The 26,721-nt window shown below is 44.2% G+C and overlaps 1 protein-coding gene across 1 annotated transcript in view; it reads left to right on the top strand.

Moving 5' to 3' along the window:
- The window catches only part of PDZD2 (PDZ domain containing 2), a 208,893-nt gene that overhangs the window by 121,116 nt on the left and 61,056 nt on the right, over window positions 1–26,721 (top strand). Inside the window, exons 3-5 of the mRNA XM_065406808.1 lie at window positions 14,036–14,178; window positions 14,480–14,612; window positions 21,908–22,075. Coding sequence (XP_065262880.1) covers window positions 14,036–14,178; window positions 14,480–14,612; window positions 21,908–22,075 — 444 coding nt within the window. The remainder of the gene's footprint in view (window positions 1–14,035; window positions 14,179–14,479; window positions 14,613–21,907; window positions 22,076–26,721) is intronic.

Here is a 26,721-nt window from a genome sequence, read left to right as displayed (position 1 = left end):
GAAATACTGTACCACTGAATCAGTAGTTAATTTATTTATATTTAATAAGTTAGTAAGTTGTGCTGTATTTTAACATTATTGGTAAATATCCCCTTGCTTTCACTTATATAACAATTATAATTTCTAAGAATATGTCTAAAATTTAAATTAAAAACAAATACACTAAATCTATCTGGCAGGAGCTTTTTAGCACCCTCAGGCCCCCTGGAAGGCCCTTGATCCATGAAGGGACTCAATTTGATTTCAGTGGGAGTTGTGTGTATTGATTAAAAATAATCAATATATGACCCTAAGTAACAATCTGTCACATCCTGTGAAAATTTTGAAGTTAAATATTGACATTTCTGAGCCTGCATCTTCTAGGGATTACTTTAGAAAGATTGGTTTTGGGGGGCTAGTAATCAAAAGGCAAGGAGGTAAGATAAATGCAGAAAAGATCTGATGGGATAAGTTGAAAAAGTGCTTCCTAGGTCAAATAAAGGCCAGGGTGGCTGGTTGTACTTTGGCTACTTGGTAGCACTGTAGCGGTATTTAAGACAGATAGTACTCATCAATGTGTCACTTCATTTCTTCAGCACAGTGTTTTAAGAAGAACTACACTAATCTTCTAGCCTTCTAATGCCTGAAAAACATTGGGACACCAATAAATATAAATGGTGCAAGAGAGGAGATCAGAATTCTGACTCTACATCTTGAGTATATTTAGTGAAGGTGACTTAAGATCCAGTCCAGTTCTCACTGAAGTTAATGGAAGAACTTCAGTGGGAGCTGGATCAGGCCTTTAGAGACCATAAAGAAATCTGACTGAATATGAAGTGTACTGAAGAATAGAATGGGCAATAACTAACTCCTTGGTTACATTCTCTCAAGGCATTTAAGAGATTAAAGTGCTTTGAAAATTCACATTTTAAAAAAAAATCTTCATTGCTTTTAAAAATACTGAAATGTCCCTATTCTGTATAGATTGCGGGTTAAGGTGAGATTGAAATCTTCACCCACAACTAATGTTTATAGTTGGAGGATATAAAAAAGATGTGCTTGATTAAGGTGCTCTACTAAGAGGAAGGTGATTAAAGAACAGGACTGGGACCTAGGGAACCTGGATTCTATTCTGGGCTCAGGTATCAAAGTCACTTAACCTATCTGCAAGTCAGTTTACCAGCTGGTAAAAAGAGGACAGTAATGCTTTCCTATCTCCCAGAGGTTTGGAAAAGCTTAAATCATAAATGTTTGTAATATGTTTTGCGATCCTTGGATAGGGTTGCCAACTTTCGAGTTGCAGAAAACCGGACACCCCTGCCCTGCCCCTTTCCCGAGGGGCCCCCCCTCCCTTTATTCCCCCCCCCCCCCGTTGCCTGCTCTCCCTCACCCTCACTCACTCGCTCATTTTCACTCAGGCAGGGGGTTGGAGTGTGGGAGCAGGTACGGGCTCCAGGGTGGGTCCAGAAATTAGGGGTTCAGGATGTGAGAGGGGGCTCCAGGCTGGGGCAGGGGGTTGGGGTGTGGGAGGGGTGAGGCTGGGGATGAGGGGTTTGGGGTGCAGGAGGGGGCTCTGGGCTGGGGCTAGGGATGAGGGGTTCAGAGTGCGGGAAGGGGCTCAGGGCTGGGGCAGGGGTTGGGGTATGGGAGGGGATGAGGGGTTCAGGCTCTGGGTGGCATTTACCTCAGGTGGCTCCCAGGAAGCAATGGCCAATGGGAGCTGCAGAGCAGGTGCTCAGGGTGAGGGCAGCACATGGAGCCCCCGTGGCCATCCCTGTGCCTTGAAGCCGGAGGGACATACTGGCTGCTTTCGGGAGTCGCGTGGAGCTGGGTGGAGAGCCTGCCAGCCCTGCACCAACTGGACTTTTAATGGCCTGGTCAGTGGTGCTGACTGGAAACCGTACACCTGACAACCCTATCCTTGGACGGAAGGTGCTATGTATTGACAATGCAAAGTATTATACAGTGAGCAGGAGTTACGTGAGCAGCTTATTCACCAGATTTTGATGAAGTAGAGACTACGTGATCATATTTTAGCTGTGGAAAGTTATTGTCTTAATATGCATATGAGTAAATCAGACCGGTTGAAATACTTCTTTAATTTTTATCATGGTACCTATAGCTTAGTTGGCTCATTTTATGACAAACTGTTTGCTACATTCTGTCATATTATTTGCTTCCTTGTTTAAATTATTTGTCTCTGTAAAAGCTGAAGGACTTTGAATTATGCCTCACTTTGTAGTTTGGAAAGGCTGACAGCTGCAATGATGCTTTCTGCCATTTAGCATCTGTAAATACAGTACTGCAGTTTGCCTTGCACATTTTGGGTAATGGAAAGGCATCTTCACTTGGCCAAACACAAGACTAGGCTAAACACACAGTCTAGCAGCAAGAAATAGAGGCATGAAGTGATGAATAATAATAATAAAAAAGAATTTCTAATCAACCTATTTTACTGAAGTGAAAAACTACTCTGTGCCAGATCCTTAGCTAGTATGAACCTGCATAGATCTATTGAAGCAGATGGAGCTAAGTTGATTTACAATAGCTTTTTGGCAACCTAATTGGAGATTATTATTTCATCAAGATTATTATGTATTTATACGATGCATATTTTAGGCATAAGTAACTTGGCTTTTAGTTTTCATCATAGCTATCTTGAGCTGTTTAAAGATCTCCTCTCAGGCTGTTTCTGTTCGTGGGCCTTTTATTCTTTTTATCATAATGTGATTTATTTTGCATTAGCTTCCAGCTGTCTTCAGTGTGAATCTTCGGGCTTCTTTAGCTGCTGCTGTGATGTCTCGAAGCTTTAACTTGGACTATGATGAAAATACCCTTCCTTTGTCTGTGTAGACTAAGATTAACGTATGATGGATCTGCAAAGCTCTTCGCGGCAGGGGCTGTCTTTTACTGTGTGCCTGTACAGCACCTAGCACAATGGGCTCTTGATCTTGGATGGGGCCGCTAGGCACTTTTGTAATACTACTCCTGATACAGCAAATGATTCATTTATAGCCAGTCAGTTTCCATCTTCCCTTAAAACAACAGTAATTACAGATTTACTGGAGAAGTCTCCATTGCTACTAAATTTCTATTAATCTATTCCAAACTTTTCCATTCTTTGCATAGATTTAGGTAAAAGCTATAGCTTTGGTAGCTGCAGTTTTGCATTTTAAAGAATTGCAATTATTGGGGTTACTCTATGCCCCAAACACCTGGGGTGCTGTAGCATGCCAGGTGTACCCTGACTTCAAGGAGAGTACTGTAGGTGCTTCAGTAGTTGGCTTTGCAGGCACTAGCTCTGGGTGGGTCCCAATAACCACTCAGACACATGGCTAAGGGAAAGGGTATTTTATTAGGGCTCTCAGGGAAGGGAAAGGTTGCAGATACCCCAAGTATAGAGACTTAAACAGTTACAGTTCAAAGTGAGCACTATCAGTTCTTGTTTGGGTCCCTGGGGCAGCCAGGTTGAGAGTTAGGGCGTTTCAGGCCTAGTGCCTGGGGGAGCCTCTCCAGTCCAGTCTCCATTCAAGCAAATAAGCATTTGTGGGTTTCCAGGCCAGGCTCAGGTAGTGTCTCGCATTAGGGTCCCTTTCCCAGCCATTGCGGCTCTCCCATAAGTCCCGCACAGACCTGCACCCACCTGTGACATCTGGCAGTCAGAGCCTGTTCCACATGCAGCTCAGCCCACAGTTCCTGGGGCTTCTCTCTGCTCCCTGATGCCTTGTGGCTCCCACTCCCAAGCACAGTGCAGCCACGTCATTGTTCAGGACCTTTCTACTTACTAGTCCAGAAGGAGAGTGCAGTGGGCAGGGTGCTGATGGAAAGCATAGTCCCAGCTTAGTCAGGGGGTAGGAGATGTACAGCGAGAAGGGGGCTGGTGGGAGGTGTAGGCCCCTGCTTTGCAGATCCATCACACGTTAATCTAAATGATAAATGCATTTTGTTCTAGACTTAGCATGCACCAAAGCCCTTTTGGGAGGAATCAGATGTAATCTGGTAGCAATTATTGACAAGAAAGTGTTAATGCATTTTCTTGACCCATGGCTCACGTCATTAGAAATGGAGTAACTAGATAGTGGGTATGGTTTGCATGCATCTTATTATTTGTATTACCGTAGTGCCTAGGGGTCTCAACTGAGACTGATGCCCCATTATGGTAGATCCTGTACAAAGACCTAGTAAGAGACAGTCCTGGTCCCAAAATGTATACAATCTAAAGAGAGCGATTTCTGCCCTTACGTGAGTGTTGTTGGTAAATATGGATAAATATCCATAACCACTGTTTTCCAGAATGGAAGACATAACTTTAGCTGAACGTATGTTCCTATCATTTTATGCATGAATGATTTTGTGAAAATATTTGAAACCAAACTGACTTTATTGATATTGCACAATATGTTGTTTAGTGCTATAATACTATAGTTGTAAATCACTATTATAAAGCTATGTATGTTTGCTCTGATACGGTACTGAAATTATTACATAAAGCGAAAAGATCCTTTCAGAATTCTAATATGGATAGATGCAAAATGGGTCCAAATATCTGTGCAGTTGCACCCATATTGAATTTAGTCCACTGTGAGAAGTGATATTTTTCTTCAAGAAGTTTTAAAATACCCAGTTGGTCATGTCAACCTAGCAACATAATGAGCACATTCAAATATTTGTGAAAACGCAAAGGAATCCTAATCTTTAAATGTCTGATTTTTCAGAGAGTAACATTGCATAAAACCCTCTGATCAGTGAGAGCTGAGAATTCCATTTGCCTCTCTTGGAATAAAATTTCAGTAGAGGGCAAAAGGAAAATGAAAAAAGGGGAATAGCTTTAAGAGGCGCAGGCCATGTGGTGACAGTTCAAGACAGCAAATGACTCCAACAGATTTTTTTTTAAAGGGTGATTATGTCGTTCAGGTGCTTGCAATGGCAAATAAAATGTTTAAAGCCCCAGCCAAAAAAATGATGTCAGCACCTAGTCTGCCAATAGAGATGATTCCCTGGAGGTCATTCTGCTTCGAGTATCAGCGTTTTCATCCTGTCATCTGCAATACCTATTTTGTGGCTCTACGTTCTAAATTATTTATTGTAAATATTCCCCAGGCCTTGTGTCCCAGGATCCTTCTCTTGCTGCTTTCTTCCTTTGGATGGAAAGCAAATACATCCTTCTCACCTTTCAGTAAAAAGCTTGGTCCTGTCCAAGTGAGCAATGAACCAAACTTGCTGAGATATCAAGCGTCAAGGCAGCCATTTTAACAACTCAGCTCTTTAAATTATACAGATACATTCTCTTAAACCAACATCAGTGTAGAACAGTAGAGTAAACCATTGGCGTGAATCACAGTTGGGGATATGCTGTTGGTTACTACATATTCCTGAGACACTGAAAGTTCACATTGTGAAACCTGCATAGTTGACATTAATGGCTGGATCTTCAAAATGGCTCCAGAGAGACCAGAGGCAAGAGGTCTTGTGTTAGATAAGAGCCGTGGGAGTGGATGATGGTTCATGAGATTGAAAATGGGCTAGAGAATGGTTCACGAGTAGGCCATTAGCTCGCATTAGCTCGCATTGGTAGTTGGGAAGATTGTATTGGTGCTGCCCATGTTGTACTTCTTAAAAAGGTCTTCAACTTCCAGTGCTGAAGCAAAGAGCTGGGTGGTAGTAGATCAATTTCAGAAACAGTCAGTCATGGGGAACTTACTAGGCATTAGAGATGGCCAGACTATTCACAAGTTATTAATTAATTTAGCCTGCTTGCAGACTTTAAAAAAAATGAATTTGTCCATTATTCAAAATAATTGAACTTGCTTCACTAGTAATAAAAGCAAGGTCCCATGTACACACACCTGCCTCTAAAAATATGAAATAAAGGAACGAGGCAGAGTTCCTTCTAAACAGACCATTCTTTAAAGTATTCCAAAGAAAATCAGAGAATGAAATCTACCTGCTATACATTATTGAAATAATTGCTCCATTAAAAACCTGAAAAAAATCATATCAAGTTTCCATTGCTGAGAGCATGATTCAATAATGATAATATTTTGGATGCATAGAATGATGGCTATTCACTAATTCTTCATGTCAACACACTTGGCTGGATTCACTAAACCTAGTGCATGGAGGAGTAAATTAATCTACCAGCTACCGCCTTGTTTTATGCACCAGAAGGGAGGGATTAAACCCAAGAGAGGGCAAGCAGTGGTATTTTTGCTTTCCCTCAGTGCTGTTGTGGGAAGCTACTTTAATTTCTCCAAAATGCCCCACCAGTGGAGGATGCTGTGGGGAATGCCTCCTGCCTCGTTTTGGGGCTTTATTGGCCCTCTAGTGTAAGGGGTTGTGACTGCATTGTACCGTCAACAATGATCGGCTTTATGCCAGGGATTATATCCTGGGTTGAATCTGGTCCCCATTCTGCTTTGCCCAGTACAGGATTTATTGTCTTGTGGTTCTTCTGCCCTGAGTGAAAAGCTGACAGTGTGATAACCAAGTCGATGTTGTGGGACGGGATGGATCACTTGATGATTGCCTGATTACCTGTTCTGTTCATTCCCTCTCAATCACATGGCAACTGTTGGAAGACTGGATACTGGGCTAGATGGACCATTGGTCTGACCCAGTATGATGTTCTTATGCAAGTCCTTTGAGGTCCACTGCAAATGCTGCTTTGGTATTTAACATAAGAAAGGCCGTACTGGGTCAGACCAAAGGTCCATCTAGCCCAGTATCTGTCTACCGACAGTGGCCAATGCCAGGTGCCCCAGAGGGAGTGAACCTAACAGGCAATGATCAAGTGATCTCTCTCCTGCCATCCATCTCCATCCTCTGACGAACAGAGGCTAGGGACACCATTCTTACCCATCCTGGCTAATAGCCATTTATGGACTTAGCCACCATGAATTTATCCAGTCCCCTTTTAAACATTGTTATAGTCCTAGCCTTCACAACCTCCTCAGGTAAGGAGTTCCACAAGTTGACTGTGCGCTGCGTGAAGAAGAACTTCCTTTTATTTGTTTTAAACCTGCTGCCTATTAATTTCTTTTGGTGACCCCTAGTTCTTGTATTATGGGAATAAGTAAATAACTTTTCCTTATCCACTTTCTCAACATCACTCATGATTTTATATACCTCTATCATGTCCCCCCTTAGTCTTCTCTTTTCCAAACTGAAGAGTCCTAGCCTCTTTAATCTTTCCTCATATGGGACCCTCTCTAAACCCTTAATCATTTTAGTTGCTCTTTTCTGAACCTTTTCTAGTGCTAGAATATCTTTTTTGAGGTGAGGAGACCACATCTGTACACAGTATTCGAGAAAGTTTAAGAAAGTATTTAAGAAAGTCTCTGTGGCTTCAAAAGCAAGCAAAATGGCAGATGAAATTCAGTGTTGATAAATACGAAGTAATGCACATTGGAAAACATAATCCCAAGCAAACATACAAAATGACGGGGTCTACATTATCTGTTTTCACTCAAGAAAGAGATCTTGGAGTCATTATTTTCTGAAAATGTCCATTCAATGTGCAGCAGCAATAAAAATAAACAAAAACAAAATAACCCAAACAAATCTAACAATGTTAGGAACTGTTAGGAAGGGATAGATAATAAGACAGTAAATATCTTGAATACTTGAATATTGCATACAGTTCTGGCCATCCCAAAAAGCTATATTAGAATTGGAAAAGATACAGATAGACAACAAAAATGATTAAGTGTATGGAACAGCTTCTGTATGAGGAGAGATTAAAAAGACTGGGACATTCCAGCTTGGAAAAGAGATGACTAAGAGGGGATATGATAGAGGTCTATAAAATTGTGACTGGTGTGGAGAAAGTGAATAAAGTGGTGTTATTTACTCCTTCACATAACAGAAGAACCAAGGGTCACCCAATGAAATTAATAGGCAGCAGGTTCCAAACAAACATAAGGAAGTATTTCTTCACACAACATGCAGTCAACCTGTGGAACTCATTGACAGGGGATGTTGTGAAGCCAAAACTATAACAGGATTCAAAAGTGAACTGGATAAGTTCATGGATAAGTCCATTGATGGCTATTAGCCAAGATGATCAGGGATGCAACATCATGCTCTGAGTGTCCCTAGCTTCTGATTACCAGAAGCTGGGAGTGGGCTACAGGGGCTGGATCACGCGATGATTGCCTCTGAAGTGATTCCTCATTCCCTATGAAGCACTTGGCATTGGCCACTTTCAGAAGACAGGATACTGGGTTAGGTGGACCATTGGTCTGACCCAGCATCGCCATTCTTATGTTCCTATGTAAGTCCTTTGAGGTCCACTGCAAAGGCTGCCTTGTTATTTAAGAAAAACTGTGGCTTCAAAAGGCAGCTTTGTGGCAGATGAGGGAGCACTGTTTGTTTCCTATTTTTGCATCATGTGGCAACTGTGAGATTCTTTAGCAGCCGTCAGTACTGTAAATCTTGAAAAGCCAATATAATTTAAGATATGTGATTACTGCAACTTTCATAAACCTCTCTGTTTTCTGCTTATTTATGAAAGGGTCTGCTGAAACAATTACTATGGCCTGAGCTGCTGTTTTTAGACTTCTTTCCTTTATATTTTCCATTTTGCTGTCTGGCTTTTGGACTACATATTGCATTTCTGTTTCCATTTATTTACACCTTTCGACTGCCAAATTTTTCTTTCAGATTTCAAAGCAGGGTTTCTTTGTGTATAGATTTGTAGTTTCTTGAACACCACATACTCAAATTCAATCAAGCCCCTTTAACTCTTACAATTAGCTGCAAAGTGGAAAAGGGTCTATCATATTTTATTTATTTTAGTTGGAGGAAAATGTTCCCTTTTGTTTTATTAATGATGGAATCCAGCACTTATGAAATCAAATGTTTGATGTCATGTGCTTGGAGCAGGCATAATGCAAGCTTCCACAGATAGTGCTGGCGATGCACTTCCTTCCTGATCTATAACACACTAGCAATTCCAGATGAAGACTTGTTCTGAATAAAGACTGCCTAATGTGCAGTGGTTTCGTGATATAGAAAAATGGCCTCCAGAGACTGCATTGAAAGTAGCAAACTCTATTCTCTCTTGTGTTCCGTTACATGAGATGACCCATTTTCACTTGTAATTAATTGTAGAATGATATTAATACTGTTTTTAAACAGTTTGATTATTTTAAAGTATGCACTTTGAAGTTTATGATCTGTGAGTGAAAATCTGATCCAAAAACACTTTGCATGTTGAGAAGAGCCAAGTTAGAAAAGCAGTACAGCCGCATAAGAATGACACAGCTATAAAAACAGCCACAGAAAAGTATTAGCCACTTAAATGGTCAGGAAGTAATTTGGGCTACTTTCTCTTTTTCCTAGAATATATTAGCCCACTCACATGAAGTCTGAACTGAAGGAGGTGAGCAAGATACAGAGTGCATTCTGGGGATTAACCATTGAAACCAATTACCAAGGGAAATGTTGGATTTTTCCATCTCTTGATGCAGAAAATCAGATTGGATCACTTTCTAGAAGCTGGAGGAGTACTTGTGGCACCTTAGAGACTAACAAATTTATTTGAGCATAAGCTCAAACCCACTTCATCGGATGCGTGCCACAAGTACTCCTCGTTCTTTTTGCTGATACAGACTAACACGGCTACCACTCTGGAACCTTTCTAGAAGCTGTACTTTAGCCAACATACAAGTTCCTGGTCTCAGTACAAGGGTAACTGGTCCCTTCTTACCTTAAACTCAGTGAATCTGTGAAATACTGAACACCCCCAATGTCAGTGACTGGACTTCACCTCATGGGATCAGGCTGGATAAACTTGTTTTTCTAGCTTGGCTCTTTGATACACTTGAAATGCTTTGGCTCCGTTAGCATTTTGGTTGGGTGGGGGGCTGTTGCGGGAATTTCTTACCTTTACAAATGTGATGACAACTAACTACTCTGAATTTGATGGAGAAAGTGACTAGAAATTTTCATGAAAACATTAAACTGACCACCATCAAGAAGTAAATGTAGTTGAACCATTAAGTAATAGTGACTGCTATGATTAAATTCAACATCATCTGGGGCAGGGGTTATACTAAACACCAGCACGGTGCCATTAAACTGCAGTATTGCCTACTCTTGTGATGCTTGGATTTTCCCTAAAGCTTTGGACCCAGGAGTCCTATAATTATACCAGAAACTCTGCTTTCATTTAAAAACAAAGTAAGTTTCCTGTCCCCATGTTTGCAGAGAAAAGCTTGAAAATATGAACCCTAAAAGTTCAAAAGCTAGAATGCAAATAAAAAGAACTCCAAATGTAGAAAAAAACTCACGATTTTTTTTCTAGCAAATCTCATGATTTTTTGAGGCTGACTCATGGTTCTTGAGCATTTAGGATTAGTAATACTGAAACTGTAGATAGAGAATTTAAATTAAATGAGGAAGCTAGTCATAAAGACCTTGAAGTCAAAATCAGGGGCATTAAAATCCTTACAGGGAGTATGGAGGTACTTCAGTTTGTCATTATGGAGTCACAGAAGGTATAGATACCCACTCCTACACATAAAAGGGAGTAGTCTACAGTAAACAAATAGCGTGGACATTCCCCAGACATCTTTTACAAAGATGTTAGCTGCATCAGGTTCATTGACAGCCCATTAGCTCCAGGTAAACAGCTAGTGAAGACAAGCCCCGAAAGACAGTTACCAAAGAGTAGGAGCAAATGTTTAATGTTCAGCATGCAAAAATATAACAGCAAGTTGCCCCAAGGGGCGTATGTGTGGGAAGTGTTTTAACTGTGACTGGTGGTGGTTAATATATTTATTAATGATTTGGAAAGGAGGTGAACAATGAAATGGCCAGATTTCCAGATGACACAAACAATTTTTGGTTTTTAAAAACTAGAGAATAAGTTGCCTAACTTCAGCCATTTTTGAAAGTGTTGGCTTGAGAACATTTAGTTCAGAGAAGACAAGTACAAGATCATGTCATAATACAAGACCAGAGGGGACAGTCAATATAATTGAAAGTTAACACATTTTAAACTGTTTTTAAAAAAAGGAAATCTTTTTTGCACACATCAGTCTGTTTTGTTGTTTTAGCTGGGGTCAGATTTGGCCACCCTTTCTCAGGCTGAGTAGCCTCTTACTTCACAAGCAATCCTATCGATTTCAATGGAACTACTTATGTAGTAAAGTAGCACTCAGCCTGACTGAGAGTAGCAGAATCTTGCCATTTGCCATCATGAAGCGTGTTGCTGTATAAATTAGGTGCCTGACAACAGGTCAGCTAATCTTAATTTCTGACTTTTTTTATGCTTAAATTTGTAAAATGCTTAGGAATGTAAGCTATGGCACTACATGTTGTAGCTCTTTGTATAAGTGGCGTTCCAAAAAGCTTTAGCAAATCATTAAACAAAATTTTATGATACCACTGTTAAACTTTATTGGCAACTAGGGGCTTGTCTACATGGAGACACTCAAGGAAAGTTAATCCAAATTAACTAAAAGTATGAATTTAAAGCGGCTTAGGATATGTCAACACTAGCACTTTTGTCGGTAAAAACCACACCAGTGACCAACATAAGTTTCACCAACAGAAGCGCCGGTATGGATAGCGCTATGTTGGTGGGAGATGCTCTCCCGCTCACATAGCTCCTGCCGCTCGTTGGAGGTGTTTTAATTATGCCAACAGGAGAGCTATCTCCCGCCAGCATAGAGCAGCTACCCGGGAGACTTTACAGAGGCACAGCTGCAGCGGGACAGCTGTGCTGCTGTAAGGTCTCTAGTGGAGACATAGTCTTAGTTAAACTGCATTAAACCCTGTGTGGACACTCTCATTCAGAATTAAAGTGACCTCAATTAAGTTTCTCTTAATTAACTACCCACACGGGGATTTACTGCAGTTTAGCTAATCCATTTTTAATTCACACAGTTAATTTGGATTTAATTTTCCTGAGTGTTGCTGTATAGACAAACCCTCAATTCTAAAATGTAATTCCATGATTGGTCACTCAAATGTGCAGCCCGTGTTGAAGTTAATTGTCATCTCTGTAGCTTAATCTTGGTTGAGGGGAGAATTTATGTTTCTCTGCTAAACTATTTTTATTATGAGAGAAGCCAATTTATTATAGCAATAAAAATTCTCCAGAGTGTGCTGGAACTGTATAGCTCCACTTTTAGGGTGGATAAATATACTTGACATTAGTTCTTGTCTTTAACAAGTTATTCCATACTTCACTCTAATTTTCTTCAAAGTATTCCTCATTCTGTCATGGCCTATTATTTAATCAGGAGATCATGCTTTGTAGATGCTTTTGGTCCAATCTAAAAACACTGAAGCACATATATTTAACTTTACCCAGGTGAGCAGTCTCCTTGAAGTGAAGTTGCACACAGACTCAAATGTTTTCAGGGTCAAGCTCTTAAATTGTATTTTAAGCACCGTTTTTAACTCTCCAGATCCAGTTTCCTTACCACTGATGGCTATATTCTATAGATTCTATACCATTTAGCTATCATTTTCCTTTTTGTTCCCAGCCATTTACACACATACTGGGCCTGACCTTGCTGTTTATGTAAAACTTCTGTTCGGGTTACATTGCGCTTAAGAGCTTCAGAAAAATTGGGCCCAAAATACTTACGCTACAAAGCCTCACTGTAAAACTTTCCCACCCTGAAGAAGGACTCCGATATACACTGCTTCCTAATAACATGCGTGCTGCTGCCAAGAATTTTAGGTTCACCAGGGCACTTGACAATGCTGCGTCTCAGAAACAAGTAGCAATTTTTAAATGCTCCCCACAGTGTTTAACTTTATCCAGCGTGAAATGGCAATTCGATCATGGACCTTTTTTTGGTACTGCACTTTTGTGTACTGTAAGAAACGTTGGTTGTGTACAGAATAGGGTATAGATAAGAGAGAGAGAGAGATGACATTTAAGAAATAAACCAAAGCTGAGTGACTTCAACAAGCCGAGAAAAGTTGTCTCACAGTTATATGCGTTTCTGCATAGCTCCCAAGTTTGTAAAACTCACAGATTCTATCATAATTATAATCTCATCAACTCCTGTGTAAGAGATTTCAGGTTGTTTTTTATACACTTTTTTTTTTTTCTCATTTGGCTTAGTAGTAATCTCAAAACTCTTCCTTTGGGCTTGGTAGAGCCTGAGAGCTATCCCAGTCAGTTCAATGGGCATCGTGACTCCTCAGGGCCAGGTCATTCATTTGTGTTCTGTTTCGCTCTGAGCACGTTAAGCCATTTGGATAGGTGTCTGTTTGTTTGTTTGTTATCAATTGAAAGAAATAAAAATAAATGTATGTTTTACTGTCAGTTATTATTTACAATCAAGAGTGTGCATACCATTGGCAGCACTAATCATGGGCACTTATGAACTGCAGTTGTTAAACTGAAGGTGATATTTCTAAGTATAGGGAATACTGCAAGTGCCTCTAGAAGGGTAAATACAGCAGTACGGAAGGCATCCATGTTGTAATGAAATCCATGCTATCCTTGTACCCTTCCAAATATAAGATACCTCACAGCCCTGGAATAACATCTCACTGTTCTGTTCAGTTATTGCAAATGTTTCTGACTTTCAATTAAAACGGTTTTGGACTAAGGCCTCAGCCCTGCAGGCCGCTGAGTATTGCTGAATGGAAAACGGTGCAGCGGTAAAGTGCTAGCACCTGGCATCAGCTCTGTGCCTGGGCAGAAACACTTCAGTACCGTGCAGAGAAATAAACTCAGTGCTCGCCAATGAAAACAGACTTCTGCGCCGAACCTCTGGTCTGTGGTACCTGCTCCCCTCTCAACTTCCTTCACCTTGGATAGTAGATAATAAAGGACTACACTCAGCAGCTCTAGATACTCATGCACCATAAACAGACAGGAGACTTGGGGACTGATTCCAAGCTGAAGTCAGTGGGAGTCTTTTCATTGCTTGCAATGGGCTTTCAATCAGGCCCATAGATAGCCCTACCTGTGTTCATCGCTTTCTCCCCACCCTGATTAACTGAATCCTGATTAGGTATTTTCAAGACACTATTTTATTATCTAAATACAAAATTCAAGGACTCTTTAAACCTTTTCTCTCAGCAAGAAGGATGCCACATCTGGAAGATGCACATGGTGAAGGGGACAGACGGGCTGGGGATCCAGATTACAGGAGGAAGAGGATCAAAGCGATCCCCTCATGGCATCATTGTTGCGCATGTTGAGGAAGGAGGCTCTGCTCACAGGTAATGTAATGTTTGTTCCTTCGCAAGGCTACGTAGGTTTGATTGATCTGTTTATGCCACTTTCAGCAGAACTCAAAAAAGGGGTAAGGGAAGTTCGCTCACATTTCCGTAAAAACATTTATTTACATTGGGACAGAGAGTGGGCTAATAAAATGACAAATATTAGAAAGTATTTTGGACCCAACTAAGTCGTGCTTTATTCATTTTTCTGCATGCTTGCATTTAAATATAAATTTTCTGCACAGCTTGGCTGTAAAAACCTTTACTTAAGCTCAGAATGCTTCCCCCTTTTTTTCTATAGGGATGGTAGATTGGCAGCTGGTGACGAGCTCCTAATGATCAACAGTCAGTCTTTGGTTGGACTCTCCCATCAGGAAGCTGTGGCTATTCTGCGATCTGCTACAGGTCTAGTGGAGCTGGTGGTAGCTAGCAGGGTAGGTAACTTTACATCTCACTCTCTTCATTGCTGGAATTCTGTATATATTTGTTTTAGAAGTGTCTGTTACAAACATAAAGAAGGCCAGATGTTCAGTAGTCTGGTTGTGCAGATTTGGACATCTAATTTTCGTGCACAGATATAAAAATTGCACATGCACTCACAATAAATCTATGGCAAATAAACAGTGGGATATACAAGATAGCTCATTTGCTTGTACAATCACAGCACATGCCTATGCATTTCTGGCAAACAGCATTTTCTTAAAATATGTGGCCTACAGAATAAAGCAAACTCTTCTCAGCTTCTTTAAATTCTCACCCATATCCTACATATCTGTCTATATACTTGTGTAATACCTGTGTGCCTGATGTCTCTAGCTGTTGTTCTATGTATTTGCATTCTTTATTTTTTTATGTTAGTAGCTTGAAGTAATTTTTTTTGCAGTTAAAGCGATGTGACGTTTCATGCAAATAAGATGAAACCAATTTATTAACAGGGCTTAGTCTTTCTTCATCATAGGAGCGATTAGAGATGTGGATCATCATGTAGGCTGAGCATTAAATATGTGCCAAAAATGGGGTGGTCACTGTTCTTCTAGCCTAGTTGATCCTTTAATTTGGTGGGATATAGATTTTAATTGTACATACAATAGAGAGGCTTAATCTCTTCTGGATGTTCTTTGATAACTCCTTCTAGTGCCCAATGTTCACATTTATCAAAAAGAGAAAAGTCCCAGAGTGTTCAAGGACAAAAACCAAGATGCATGAACTTAAAATTTATATAGTATTTTAATTAGCCACTGAAGTGCATCAAAGTCCTTTGTCGGGATTACAGTTTAGTATTAACTCCGCCAGTTTTCACCTTGACGACAATGTACTTTGAATAGATGCAAACATGTTCAGTTAGACACTTGGGCTATCTTCCAAAGGGGGCATATCAGCCTACATGAATTCCTTCTTAAAATTCCTTCTCCACTTGTGCTGCAATTACATCTATACAATCAACAAGAATGTTTGCAACATAAAGCTCTTCGGGTTCTGACCAGACTCTGTGTCAGCACAATCTCTGTAGATTCAGTTTTCACATTCCTGGGAAGAGTATTTGCTAGCCTGACAAAATATGAAGTATATAAATCTTTGCTTTGTTTCGTATAGTAGTCATTCATATTTGAGGATCAGATTTCTAATCAGCCCAAGATAAGAAATAAAGTAAGTGTAGTGAGCTCCATGAGATCCCCTTGGACGTTTATTTGTATGAGGAAACTGCCACATAAGCCCTGGATTTGTCTTGACAGAGATAGAACGCTCTTGCCCTGTACTTTGTGTTATTATATACACTGGAAAGTAAGCAAGATAATGGAGAATCAGGGCCTGAATGTTCTAGATTCTGGACTGAGTTGAACTGACAGCATTGTGAGGAGAATTTTCATATCACCATTATATGTATGTGTTGTAAGTGTGTGAAGTCTATATATGTATATTTTTTTTCCTGTGAGCATGTTATAATCTGCCTCCTGATGTCTCTGAATTCTACAAAACACATGGAGCTTGTCTACATGCAAAAGTTATTTCATTTTAACAATAGCAATATAATTAAAATGGTACATCCCCGCCCCACCCCCCACCTAGTTTTCCCAGTGTGGCTGCATTGATACCAGCAGAGCTTATTCCTCTATGGGAAGGGGAATGAATTATACTGGTATAAGGCACATTTGAACTGGTATAACTGTGTTTACATCAGAGGTGTAGCAGTATAACTATTTGGTTAAAAAAAAAACAGCCCAAAATACCGCTATGCAAAGCAGTTACATGGGCACAGAAATTGTGTGTAGACGAGGTCATGCATAGAGTATGTCATGCCTATTTTCCTAGAATACTCCCTGGTCTTTGTTACACATTTGTTGAATGAAATGGACTAGTCATTGTGTAATGACTAGGGGTATGTCTACACTACGAAATTAGGTCGAATTAATAGAAGCCGGTTTTATAGAAATCGGTTGTATACAGCCGATTGTGTGTGTCCTCACATAAAATGCTCTAAGTGCTCTAGTCGGCGGACCGCGTCCACAGTACCGAAGCTAGCGTCGACTTCCGGAGCATTGCACTATGGGTAGCTATCCCACAGTTCCCGCAGTCTCCGCCGCCCATTGGAATTCTGGGTTGAGATCCCAATGCCCGAATGATGCAAAACAGTGTCGCGGGGGGTTCTGGGTACATGTCGTCAGGCCCCTCCCCCTCCGTCAGAGCAACGGCAGACAATAGATTCGCGCCTTTTTACCTGGGTTACCTGTGCTGACAACATACCACGGCAAGCATGGAGCCCGCTCAGCTCAGCTCACCGTCACCATATGTAATCTGGGTGCCGGCAGACGTGGGACTGCATTGCTACACAGCAGCAGCAGCTAACTGCCTTTTGGCGGTAGACGGTGCAGCATGACTGGTAGCCTTCATCGGCGATCTGGGTGCTGGCAGCCGTGGGGCTGGCAGCCGTAGGGCTGCATTGCACCAGCCCCTTTCCTTTTGCCTTTTGGCAGTAGATGGTGTATTACGACTGGTAACCGTAGTCTTTTCCTATTACAAGTTGGATCATCGCACATTAGCAGAGTCTTCCCTGAGCAGCAGATCGTGCAATAGGCCTGAAGGCCATCGTTATCATACAGGAAAAATGTGGCTATCAGTCTTAGTACACTAACTGCCAAGCGCCCAGTATTTGCTGCCAAGCACCCAGAAGATGCCGAGGGTTATCAGTCATGCTGCACCGTCGTCTTAAGATGTAAAAAATAGATTTGTTCTGTATTCATTTGCTTCCCCCTCCCTCCGTCAAATCAACGGCCTGCTAAACCCAGGCTTTTGAGTTCAATCTTTGGGGGGGGCCATTCTGTGTGACAGTTGTTTGTGTTTCTCCCTGATGCACAGCCACCTTTGTTGATTTTAATTCCCTGTACCTGTACGCCATGTCGTCACTTGCCCCTCCCTCCCTCCCTCCCTCCTTCCCCTGGTCCGTCAGATACTAGTTTCGCGCCTTTTTTCAGACCAGACGCCATAGCTAGCACTGGGATCATGGAGCCCGCTCAGATCACCGCGGCAATTATGAGCACTATGAACAGCACGCGCATTGTCCTGGAGTATATGCAGAGCCAGAACATGCCAAAGCAAAACCAGGACCAGCCGAGGAGGCGATTGCAGTGCGGCGACGAGAGTGATGAGGAAATTGACATGGACATAGACCTCTCACAAGGCACAGGCCCCAGCAATGTGGAAATCATGGTGTTACTGGGGCAGGTTCATGCCGTGGAACGCCGATTCTGGGCCCGGGAAACAAGCACAGACTGGTGGGACCGCATCGTGCTGCAGGTGTGGGACGATTCCCAGTGGCTGCGAAACTTTCGCATGCGTAAGGGCACTTTCATGGAACTTTGTGACTTGCTTTCCCCTGCCCTGAAGCGCCAGAATACCAGGATGAGAGCAGCCCTCACAGTTGAGAAGCGAGTGGCAATAGCCCTGTGGAAGCTTGCAACGCCAGACAGCTACCGGTCAGTCGGGAATCAATTTGGAGTGGGCAAATCTACTGTGGGGGCTGCTGTGATCCAAGTTGCCAGGGCAATGAAAGGCCTGGTGATATCAAGGGTAGTGACTCTGGGAAACGTGCAGGCCATAGTGGATGGCTTTGCTGCAATGGGATTCCCAAACTGTGGTGGGGCAATAGACGGAACCCATATCCCTATCTTGTCACCGGAGCACCAAGCCACCGAGTACATAAACCGCAAGGGGTACTTTTCAATGCTGCTGCAAGCCCTGGTGGATCACAAGGGATGTTTCACCAACATCAACGTGGGATGGCCGGGAAAGGTACATGATGCTCGCGTCTTCAGGCACTCTGCTCTGTTTCGAAAGCTGGAGGAAGGGACTTTCTTCCCGGACCAGAAAATAACCGTTGGGGATGTTGAAATGCCTATCGTGATCCTTGGGGACCCAGCCTACCCCTTAATGCCATGGCTCATGAAGCCGTACACAGGCAGCCTGGACAGGAGTCAGGACCTGTTCAACTACAGGCTGAGCAAGTGCCGAATGGTGGTGGAATGTGCATTTGGACGTTTAAAAGCGCGCTGGCGCAGCTTACTGACTCGCTCAGACCTTAGCGAAAAGAATATCCCCATTGTTATTGCTGCTTGCTGTGCGCTCCACAATATCTGTGAGAGTAAGGGGGAGACATTTATGGCGGGGTGGGAGGTTGAGGCAAATCGTCTGGCCGCTGATTACGCGCAGCCAGACACCAGGGCGGTTAGAGGAGCACAGCATGGCGCGGTGCACATCAGAGAAGCTTTGAAAACGAGTTTTGTGACTGGCCAGGCTACGGTGTGAAACTTCTGTTTGTTTCTCCTTGATGAACCCTCCCCCCCCCCACACCCGGTTCACTCTACTTCCCTGTAAGCCAACCACCCCACCCTCCCCTTCCCCCTTCGAGCACCGCTTGCAGAGGCAATAAAGTCATTGTTACTTCACATTCATGCATTCTTTATTAATTCATCACACAACTAGGGGGATAATTGCCAAGGTAGCCCGGGATGGGTGGGGGAGGAGGGAAGGAAAAGGACACACTGCAGTTTAAAACTTTAACTCTTATTGAAGGCCAGCCTTCTGATGCTAGGGCAATCATCTGGGGTGGAGTGACTGGGTGGCCGGAGGCCCCCCCACCGTGTTCTTGGGCGTCTGGGTGAGGAGGCTATGGAACTTGGGGAGGAGGGCTGTTGGTTACACAGGGGCTGTAGCGGCGGTCTCTGCTCCTGCTGCCTTTCCTGCAGCTCAACCATACGCTGGAGCATATCAGTTTGATGCTCCAGCAGCCGGAGCATCGACTCTTGCCTTCTGTCTGCAAGCTGACGCCACCTATCATTTTCAGCCCGCGATTCAGCACGCCACCTCTTCTCTCGTTCATATTGTGCTTTTCTGTAATCTAGTCATTGACTGCCTCCACGCATTCTGCTGTGCTCTGTCAGCGTGGGAGGACATCTGTAGCTCTGTGAACATGTCATCACGCATCCTACGTTTTCTCTTTCTAATCTTCACTAGCCTCTGTGAAGGAGAAACATTTGCAGCTGGTGGAGGAGAAGGGAGAGGTGGTTAAAAAAAGACACATTTTAGAGAACAGTGGGTACACTCTTTCACGTTAAATTTTGCTGTTCACATTACACAGCACATGTGCTTTCGTTACAAGGTCGCATTTTTCCTCTTATATTGAGGGCCTGCCGGTTTGGTGGGAGAGATCACTCACGCAGTGCCAGGCCACAGATTTCAGCTTGCAGGCAGCCATGGTAAGACGCAGTCTTTTGGCTTTTTTAACCTTCTTAACATGTGGGAATGGTTTCAAACAGTAGTGCTCTCATTTCCCATACCAAGCACCCGTTGGGTTGGCCATTTAAAATGGGTTTGCAATGTAAAAGGAGGGGCTGCGGTTTCAGGGTTAACATGCAGCACAAACCCAACTAACTCCCCTCCCCCACACACCCAATTCTCTGGGATGATCACTTCACCCCTCCCCCCCACCGCGTGGCTAACAGCGGGGAATATTTCTGTTCAGCAGAGCAGGAACGGGCACCTCTGAATGTCCCCTTAATAAAATTGCCCCATTTCAACCAGGTGACCGTGAATGATATCACTCTCCTGAGGATAACAAAGAGCGATAAGGAATGGATGTTGTCTGCATGCCAGCAACCACCGGGACCATACGCTGCCATGCTTTGTTATGCAATGATTCCAGACTACGTGCTACTGGCCTGGCGTGGTAAAGTGTCCTACCATGGCGGACGGGATAAGGCAGCCCTCCCCAGAATCCTTTTGCAAAGGCTTTGGGAGTACATCCAGGAGAGTTTTCTGGAGATGTCCCTGGAGGATTTCCGCTCCATCCCCATACACGTTAACAGACTTTTCCAGTAGCTGTACTGGCCGCGATTGCCAGGGCAAATTAATCATTAATCATTAAACACGCTTGCTTTTAAACCATGTGTAATATTTACAAAGGTACACTCACCAGAGGTCCCCTGTGTGTCCTCAGGGTCTGGGAGCACGCCTTGGGTGAGTTCGGGGATTACTGGTTGCAGGTCCAGGGTGATAAACATATCCTGGCTGTTGGGGAAACCAGTTTCTCCGCTTCCTTGCGGCTGTGAGCTATCTACATTTTCTCCATCCTCATCTTCCTCGTACCCCGAACCCGCTTCCCTGTGTGTTTCTCCAGTGAAGGAGTCATAGCACATGGTTGGGGTGGTGGTGGCTGCACCCCCTAGAATGGCATGCAGCTCCGCGTAGAAGCGGCATGTTTGCGGCTCTGCCCTGGACCTTCCGTTTGCTTCTCTGGCTTTGTGGTAGGCTTGCCGTAGCTCCTTAATTTTCACGCGGCACTGCTGTGCGTCCCTGTTATGGCCTCTGTCCTTCATGGCCTTGGAGACCTTTTCTAATATTTTGCCATTTCGTTTACTGCTTCGGAGTTCAGCTAGCACTGATTCGTCTCCCCATATGGCGAGCAGATCCCGTATCTCCCGTTCTGTCCATGCTGGAGCTCTTTTGCGATCCTGGGACTCCATCATGGTTACCTGTGCTGATGAGCTCTGCGTGGTCACCTGTGCTCTCCACGCTGAGCAAACAGGAAATGAAATTCAAACGTTCGCGGGGCTTTTCCTGTCTACCTGGCCAGTGCATCTGAGTTGAGAGCGCTGTCCAGAGCGGTCACAATGAAGCACTGTGGGATAGCTCCCGGAGGCCAATAACGTCGAATTCCGTCCACACTACCCCAATTCCGACCCCCTAAGGCTGATTTTATCGCTAATCCCCTCGTCGGAGGTGGAGTAAAGAAACCGGTTTAAAGGGCCCTTTAAGTCGAAAGAAAGGGCTTCGTTGTGTGAACGTGTCCAGGCTTAATTCGATTTAATGCGGCTAAAGTCGACCTAAACTCGTAGTGTAGACCAGGCCTAGGTCTATGTAAACCCAAAATTATGTGGAACTCTTCTGGCTTTTTGTTTCATACAAACTCCCTCCTTGTTCATTGGAAGGTTCACTGATCTTCATGAACCTCCAGAATGAATCTGGGCATGGGAACAGGAAACTTTAGTTTTTACAATTGAAACTTGAAGTTTTAGCACATTGAAATATATAATTGGATTAAATTTGAAAAAATGAGTAATTGGCTTGGGTTTTAATCTGGAGAGCAAATACCTACTATCAAATAGCAAAGCTTCATTATGTATTTGAATGGTACACTGTGAGACACATAATGTGTATTTTGTTGTGTTCCTGGTAGGAAGGGAATGAAGAGGAGTCTCTCAAGTATCCATCTACAAGTTTGCCTGACTTACTTAGTACCTGTTCAGTCCAAGATACCGCCTCTTGCACTGATAATAAAGAGAATGAAGAGCCAGATGACGAAGGTGCCAAAGGAGTGAGCGCGTCTCCTGAAGCACAGGTTGCTGTAAGTGTGGCTTTGGTAATCTTTTTATGTTGTTACTTGATTTTGATCTGTAGTCATGCCATGTGCTCCTACAGCCTAAAATGTAACCATTCATCTGTGTAAAAAAATCTTAATTAAACTAGCGCTTCCTTTATGTTAAAGATGGTCTACAGAAAACTAAACGGTGTGCTCAACTTGAGATCATGATATCTTTGTATTACCGTCTTGCAGGATTGTGTAAAGTAGCACTGCAAACTTTTATGTCTGTTAGTTACACACGAGTCCGAATGTGTTTTTCTGTAGTTAAATTACATTCCATTCACTTTTAAATGGAAGCTAAGAGAGGTCAACTGAAGTGCCGTGGCTGTGGTATGTTTGTTTCCTCTCTCTGTGTAACCAAACTCTTGAAGATCTGGATCCACAAAGGGGCTTTAGGCATTGTGACACTGAGTGTCACTAACTTTTAGGTGCCTAGAAAATCACAGCAACAACATTGATCCACGAAGCCTGAGTTAGGCGCGCCTAGGCTCCCTATACAAAGGATGAGGGGAGAGAGGCACCTTAGAATGCGAGCCACAAAAGCCAGCACGCTAGGCAGGGAGCTACCTAAGCTAGTCAGTGGGAGATACCGACGAGACCGGGATGTGTCCTAAGCCCTGCCCCTCTTTCAGAGATAGGTGCCTAAATCCAAGCTGCTGGGAGGTGCCTGTCTCAGCTACTGATCCACAAATGGGGGGAAGATAGGCATTTCTCTGCCTAACTCACGTATGGGGTCTGATCCATGCTCAGAGGCCACCTAACACCACAAAACCGCCAGGGGGAGGACCTTCCTCATTAACCTATAGTCTACTAGTTAGGATACTCACCCAGCATGCAAGAGACCACTGGTTCAAGCACAGGTGACGACTTTTCAAACTGCCGGGGAGTGCTCAACCCCCCAGCTCTGCCCCAGGCCCTGTCCCCACTCCACTCCTTCCCCCATGGCCCCGCCTCTTCCTGCCCAGTTCCGCCCCCTCCCCTGAGCGCGCCATGTCCCCGCTCCTCCAGCCTCCCTGAACACCGTGAAACAACTGTTTGGGGCAGACAGGAGTGGGGGCGGGGGGTGCTCATCCACAGGGCCCTGGCAGGCGGGAGGCGCTGGGAGAGGGTGTGGTGGAGCTGATAGGGGGTTGTTGGTGGGTGCTTAGCACCCACCATTTTTCCCCATGGGTGCTCCAGGGCTGGAGCACCCACGGAATTGGCGCCGATGGGTTCAAGTCCTCCCTTTGCCTGATGAGGAGAAGAGATTTGAACAGGGACCTGCCTCTTCTCAGGTGAGTGGTCTAACCACTGGACTGCAGAGTGATTCTCACTCTCTCTCTAGCCCGGGGCGGGCAAACTTTTTGGCCTGAGGGCCGCATTGGGTTTCGTAAATTGTATGGAGGGCTGGTTAGGGGAGGGGGTCGTGGCCCGGCCCCCACCTCCTATCTGCCCCCCCTCCCCCCGGGACCTCTGCCCCATCACATCCCCCCCCGCTCTCTGTCCTCTGACCGCCCCCGGAACCCCGCCGCGCCATCCAACCCCTCTTCTCATTCCTGACAGCCCCCCTGGAACCCCTGCCCCATCCAACCACCCCTTCTCCCTGTCCCCTGACTGCCCCTGGAACTCCCAGCCCTTTCTGCCCCCTGCCGCCCCATCCAACCCCCCTCTCCTTCCTGACTGCCCCCCCAGAACCCCTGTCCCCATTCAACCCCTGTTCCCCCCGACCCCTATTCACACCCCTGCTCCCTGACCACCACCCTGAACTCCCCTGCCCTCTATCCAACCCCCCCGCTCCGTGCCCCCTTACTGCGCTTCCTGGAGCACTCGTGGCTGGCGGTACTACAACTGGGCCACGCTGCCGCCGCCACCACCACGCAGCACAGAGCACCGGGTCAGGCTGGGCTCTGCAGCTGCGCTGCCCCAGGAGCTCACAGCCCCGCTGCCCAGAGCATTGTGCCCGCGGTGGGGCGAGCTGAGGCTGCGGGGGAGGGGGGACAGCAGAGGAGGGGCCGAGGGCGAGCCTCCCGGGCCAGAAGGTCGGGGGCGGGCAGGATGGCCCCGGGCCATAGTTTGCCCACCTCTGCTCTAGCCCAATTCATATTTAATTATTCAATTATTTAATTAAAGTAGAACAACTTCAATAGGAAAGATTGAGGGAGACCCACCTCAGGATAGCTCATAGCTCCTCTTCTTGCTTCTCAGCTGTTTTATACTGTGCTGTTAGGTGGCTCCTCCTGAGTACGCCTTCCATGTCAGGCACCACACTTGAGTTACGTGGAGGTGCACCTATCTTCTCCTGGTTCATAGATCTCTCTGAGGCGTGGGAGACTGGCATCCAGATCCGGAGAATGAGGCAGCCATGCGCATGGCAAGAAACATGGGCACCTACGGAACTTGTACTGCAAAAACTTCGACACTGAGTTAGTTTAGGCACCTACAGGGTTAGGCAGCAGCCAAGCAGGGGTGTTTTGAGGATCAAAGTGGTGTCTAAAAACAGGACTTGGACACCCATGTCTGGGGGTTAGGCACCTAAGTGGATCTGTGTTGAAGTTCTTAGCAGGGCAAACGCCGATTGAAGTCAGTAAGATTTTGTCTGAATAAGACTTTCAGAATTTGGCCCATAATTAAAGTTCTATTTAGATAAATGCTCTAAAATGATAACCTCACTTGCATTCCATTCAAAGCTCCATTCATCAGAAAGGCTAAATGGATTATTATTTATTACTATTATTTATCTGTATTTTGGTAGCACCTAGGAGCCCTGGTCAAGGACCATGACCCCATTGTGCTGTGTGTACAAACACAGAACAAAAACACAGACCCTTCCCCAAAGATCTTACAATCTAGGTATATGAGAAGAGAAAGCAGTTGGAGATGGGGTAACCTTGTTTTCCATAATATTTATACTAAATTCTGAGAGAGAAACATTTGAAAAAAATTGACATCACAGTCTGTTTCTGCCAGCCCAGAGATGGCGGTAACTGGGCCAAATGGAACTCACTTAAGCTTGCAAGCAGGGGCGGCTCTATGGTTTTTGCCGCCCCAAGCATGGCAGTCAGGCGGCTTTCGGCGGCACATCTGCTGGTCATGCAGATTCAGCGGCATACCTGCGAGAGGTCCGCTGTTGCCGCGCCTTCAGCGGCCCCGCTGCCGAAACCGCGGGACAGACGGACCTCCTGCAGGCATGCTGCCAAACGCAGCCTGACTGCCGCCCTCACAGCGACCGGCAGGCTGCCCCCTGCGGCTTGCCGCTCCAGGCACGCACTTGCTGCGCTGGTGCCTGGAGCTGCCCCTGCTTGCAAGGAAAGAGTACGGTTTAGATAAGGGGAAGTATATATGTAGGTCTTTTTTTTTTTTTTTTTTTTTTAACCCTTTGCTCTGCGTGCTTGTGTACCTTTGAGTGAATGAATAAATCTTTGTTTTGAAGAAGCTGGTTTTGGATCACTTTAATCAGCTGCTGTCGCAGGCTGCAGAAGGAAAAGGGCTTACAGGTGTCAAACACAGTTGGGTCTATTGGGTTAACTCAGTTGGTAAACAGAGGCGCTGCTGCCCAGAAACCCACTCAGAGAGATTGGACTGTGTGGTTCCATCCAGAGGAGGGTGAAGATAGCAAAGCCTGCCCCAGCGGGGTGCACTCATCAAGAGGGATTAAAAGGAGTCTAAAGCGCAGCTCTCCTCATCAGCATGACAGTGGCTCTTTTTGGTTTACCCTGTGCAGGGACTTTTTAAACATATTTACTTGATAATTCTTGTGTTCTTCACGTTTTAATAGTTTGTTGCTTCTTTTGTCTGGTATTTCTCACAAACAAACATAGTGAGTATTATTTGCATATAAGGGAGGAGGGTCTGCTTGTGTCAAACCAAGGTAAAATCAGTGTGACTCCTTTGACTTCTATGGGGGGATGCTACTCCAGATTTGGAGATCATAAAATCGTGACCTGATTCCTGGGTTTGAATCCCAATTCTGTCACTGACTTGAGTCAAATCTCATCTCCCTGACCCTGAGTTTCCCCACCTGTAAAAAAGGGATGATAACACTTGCCTACTTGCAGGGACTTGAGGTGGGATACTACCAATGTGACATAGTCAATTTTTAAAAAATAGTTAAAAGAAGCATTTTTAGGGGTAACACCTTCCCTGAGGTCTCCCTGCCAATTTTTTGTAGTTGTACAACTACAGAGTCCTATATTTTAAAAATATTTGTCTCTCCCCTGTTGCTATATGTGAAAGACCTACACAGGAAAAGGGGAAACTGACCATGAACACAGGGGAACCAGTGAAACTAACCATGCGTAAAGCACATAGTAACTAATAAACTGTTTCCTCTAGTCCCTTTCAGCTCTAGTTACCTTAGGAGTTATTGTCACAAACATGGGTACTAACTGTTCAGATCAACATGATTTTAAGTTAACAAGTTTGAGTTTAGATTTGAAAGATGCTACAAAATTATAGGACAAGATTTTTTGTAAGCACTCAGCATTGTCCTGTCTCTGCTCCCATTGACTTCAATGAGAGAAGTTTGTTCAGCACTGACCACTTCTGAAAATCACACCCTTAATTATAACCCTGATGTATACTATTGGTGTGTAGCAGATGAGGTGCAAATACACTGAATGAGACATAGTAAAGGACAGATCTATATATAT

The sequence above is a fragment of the Emys orbicularis genome, chromosome 6 (genome assembly GCF_028017835.1).
Source record: "Emys orbicularis isolate rEmyOrb1 chromosome 6, rEmyOrb1.hap1, whole genome shotgun sequence".
NCBI classification, from domain to species: Eukaryota; Metazoa; Chordata; order Testudines; family Emydidae; genus Emys; species Emys orbicularis.
The sequence above is the reverse complement of the archived record's forward strand: the minus strand, read 5'-3'. Positions and strand labels throughout refer to the sequence as shown.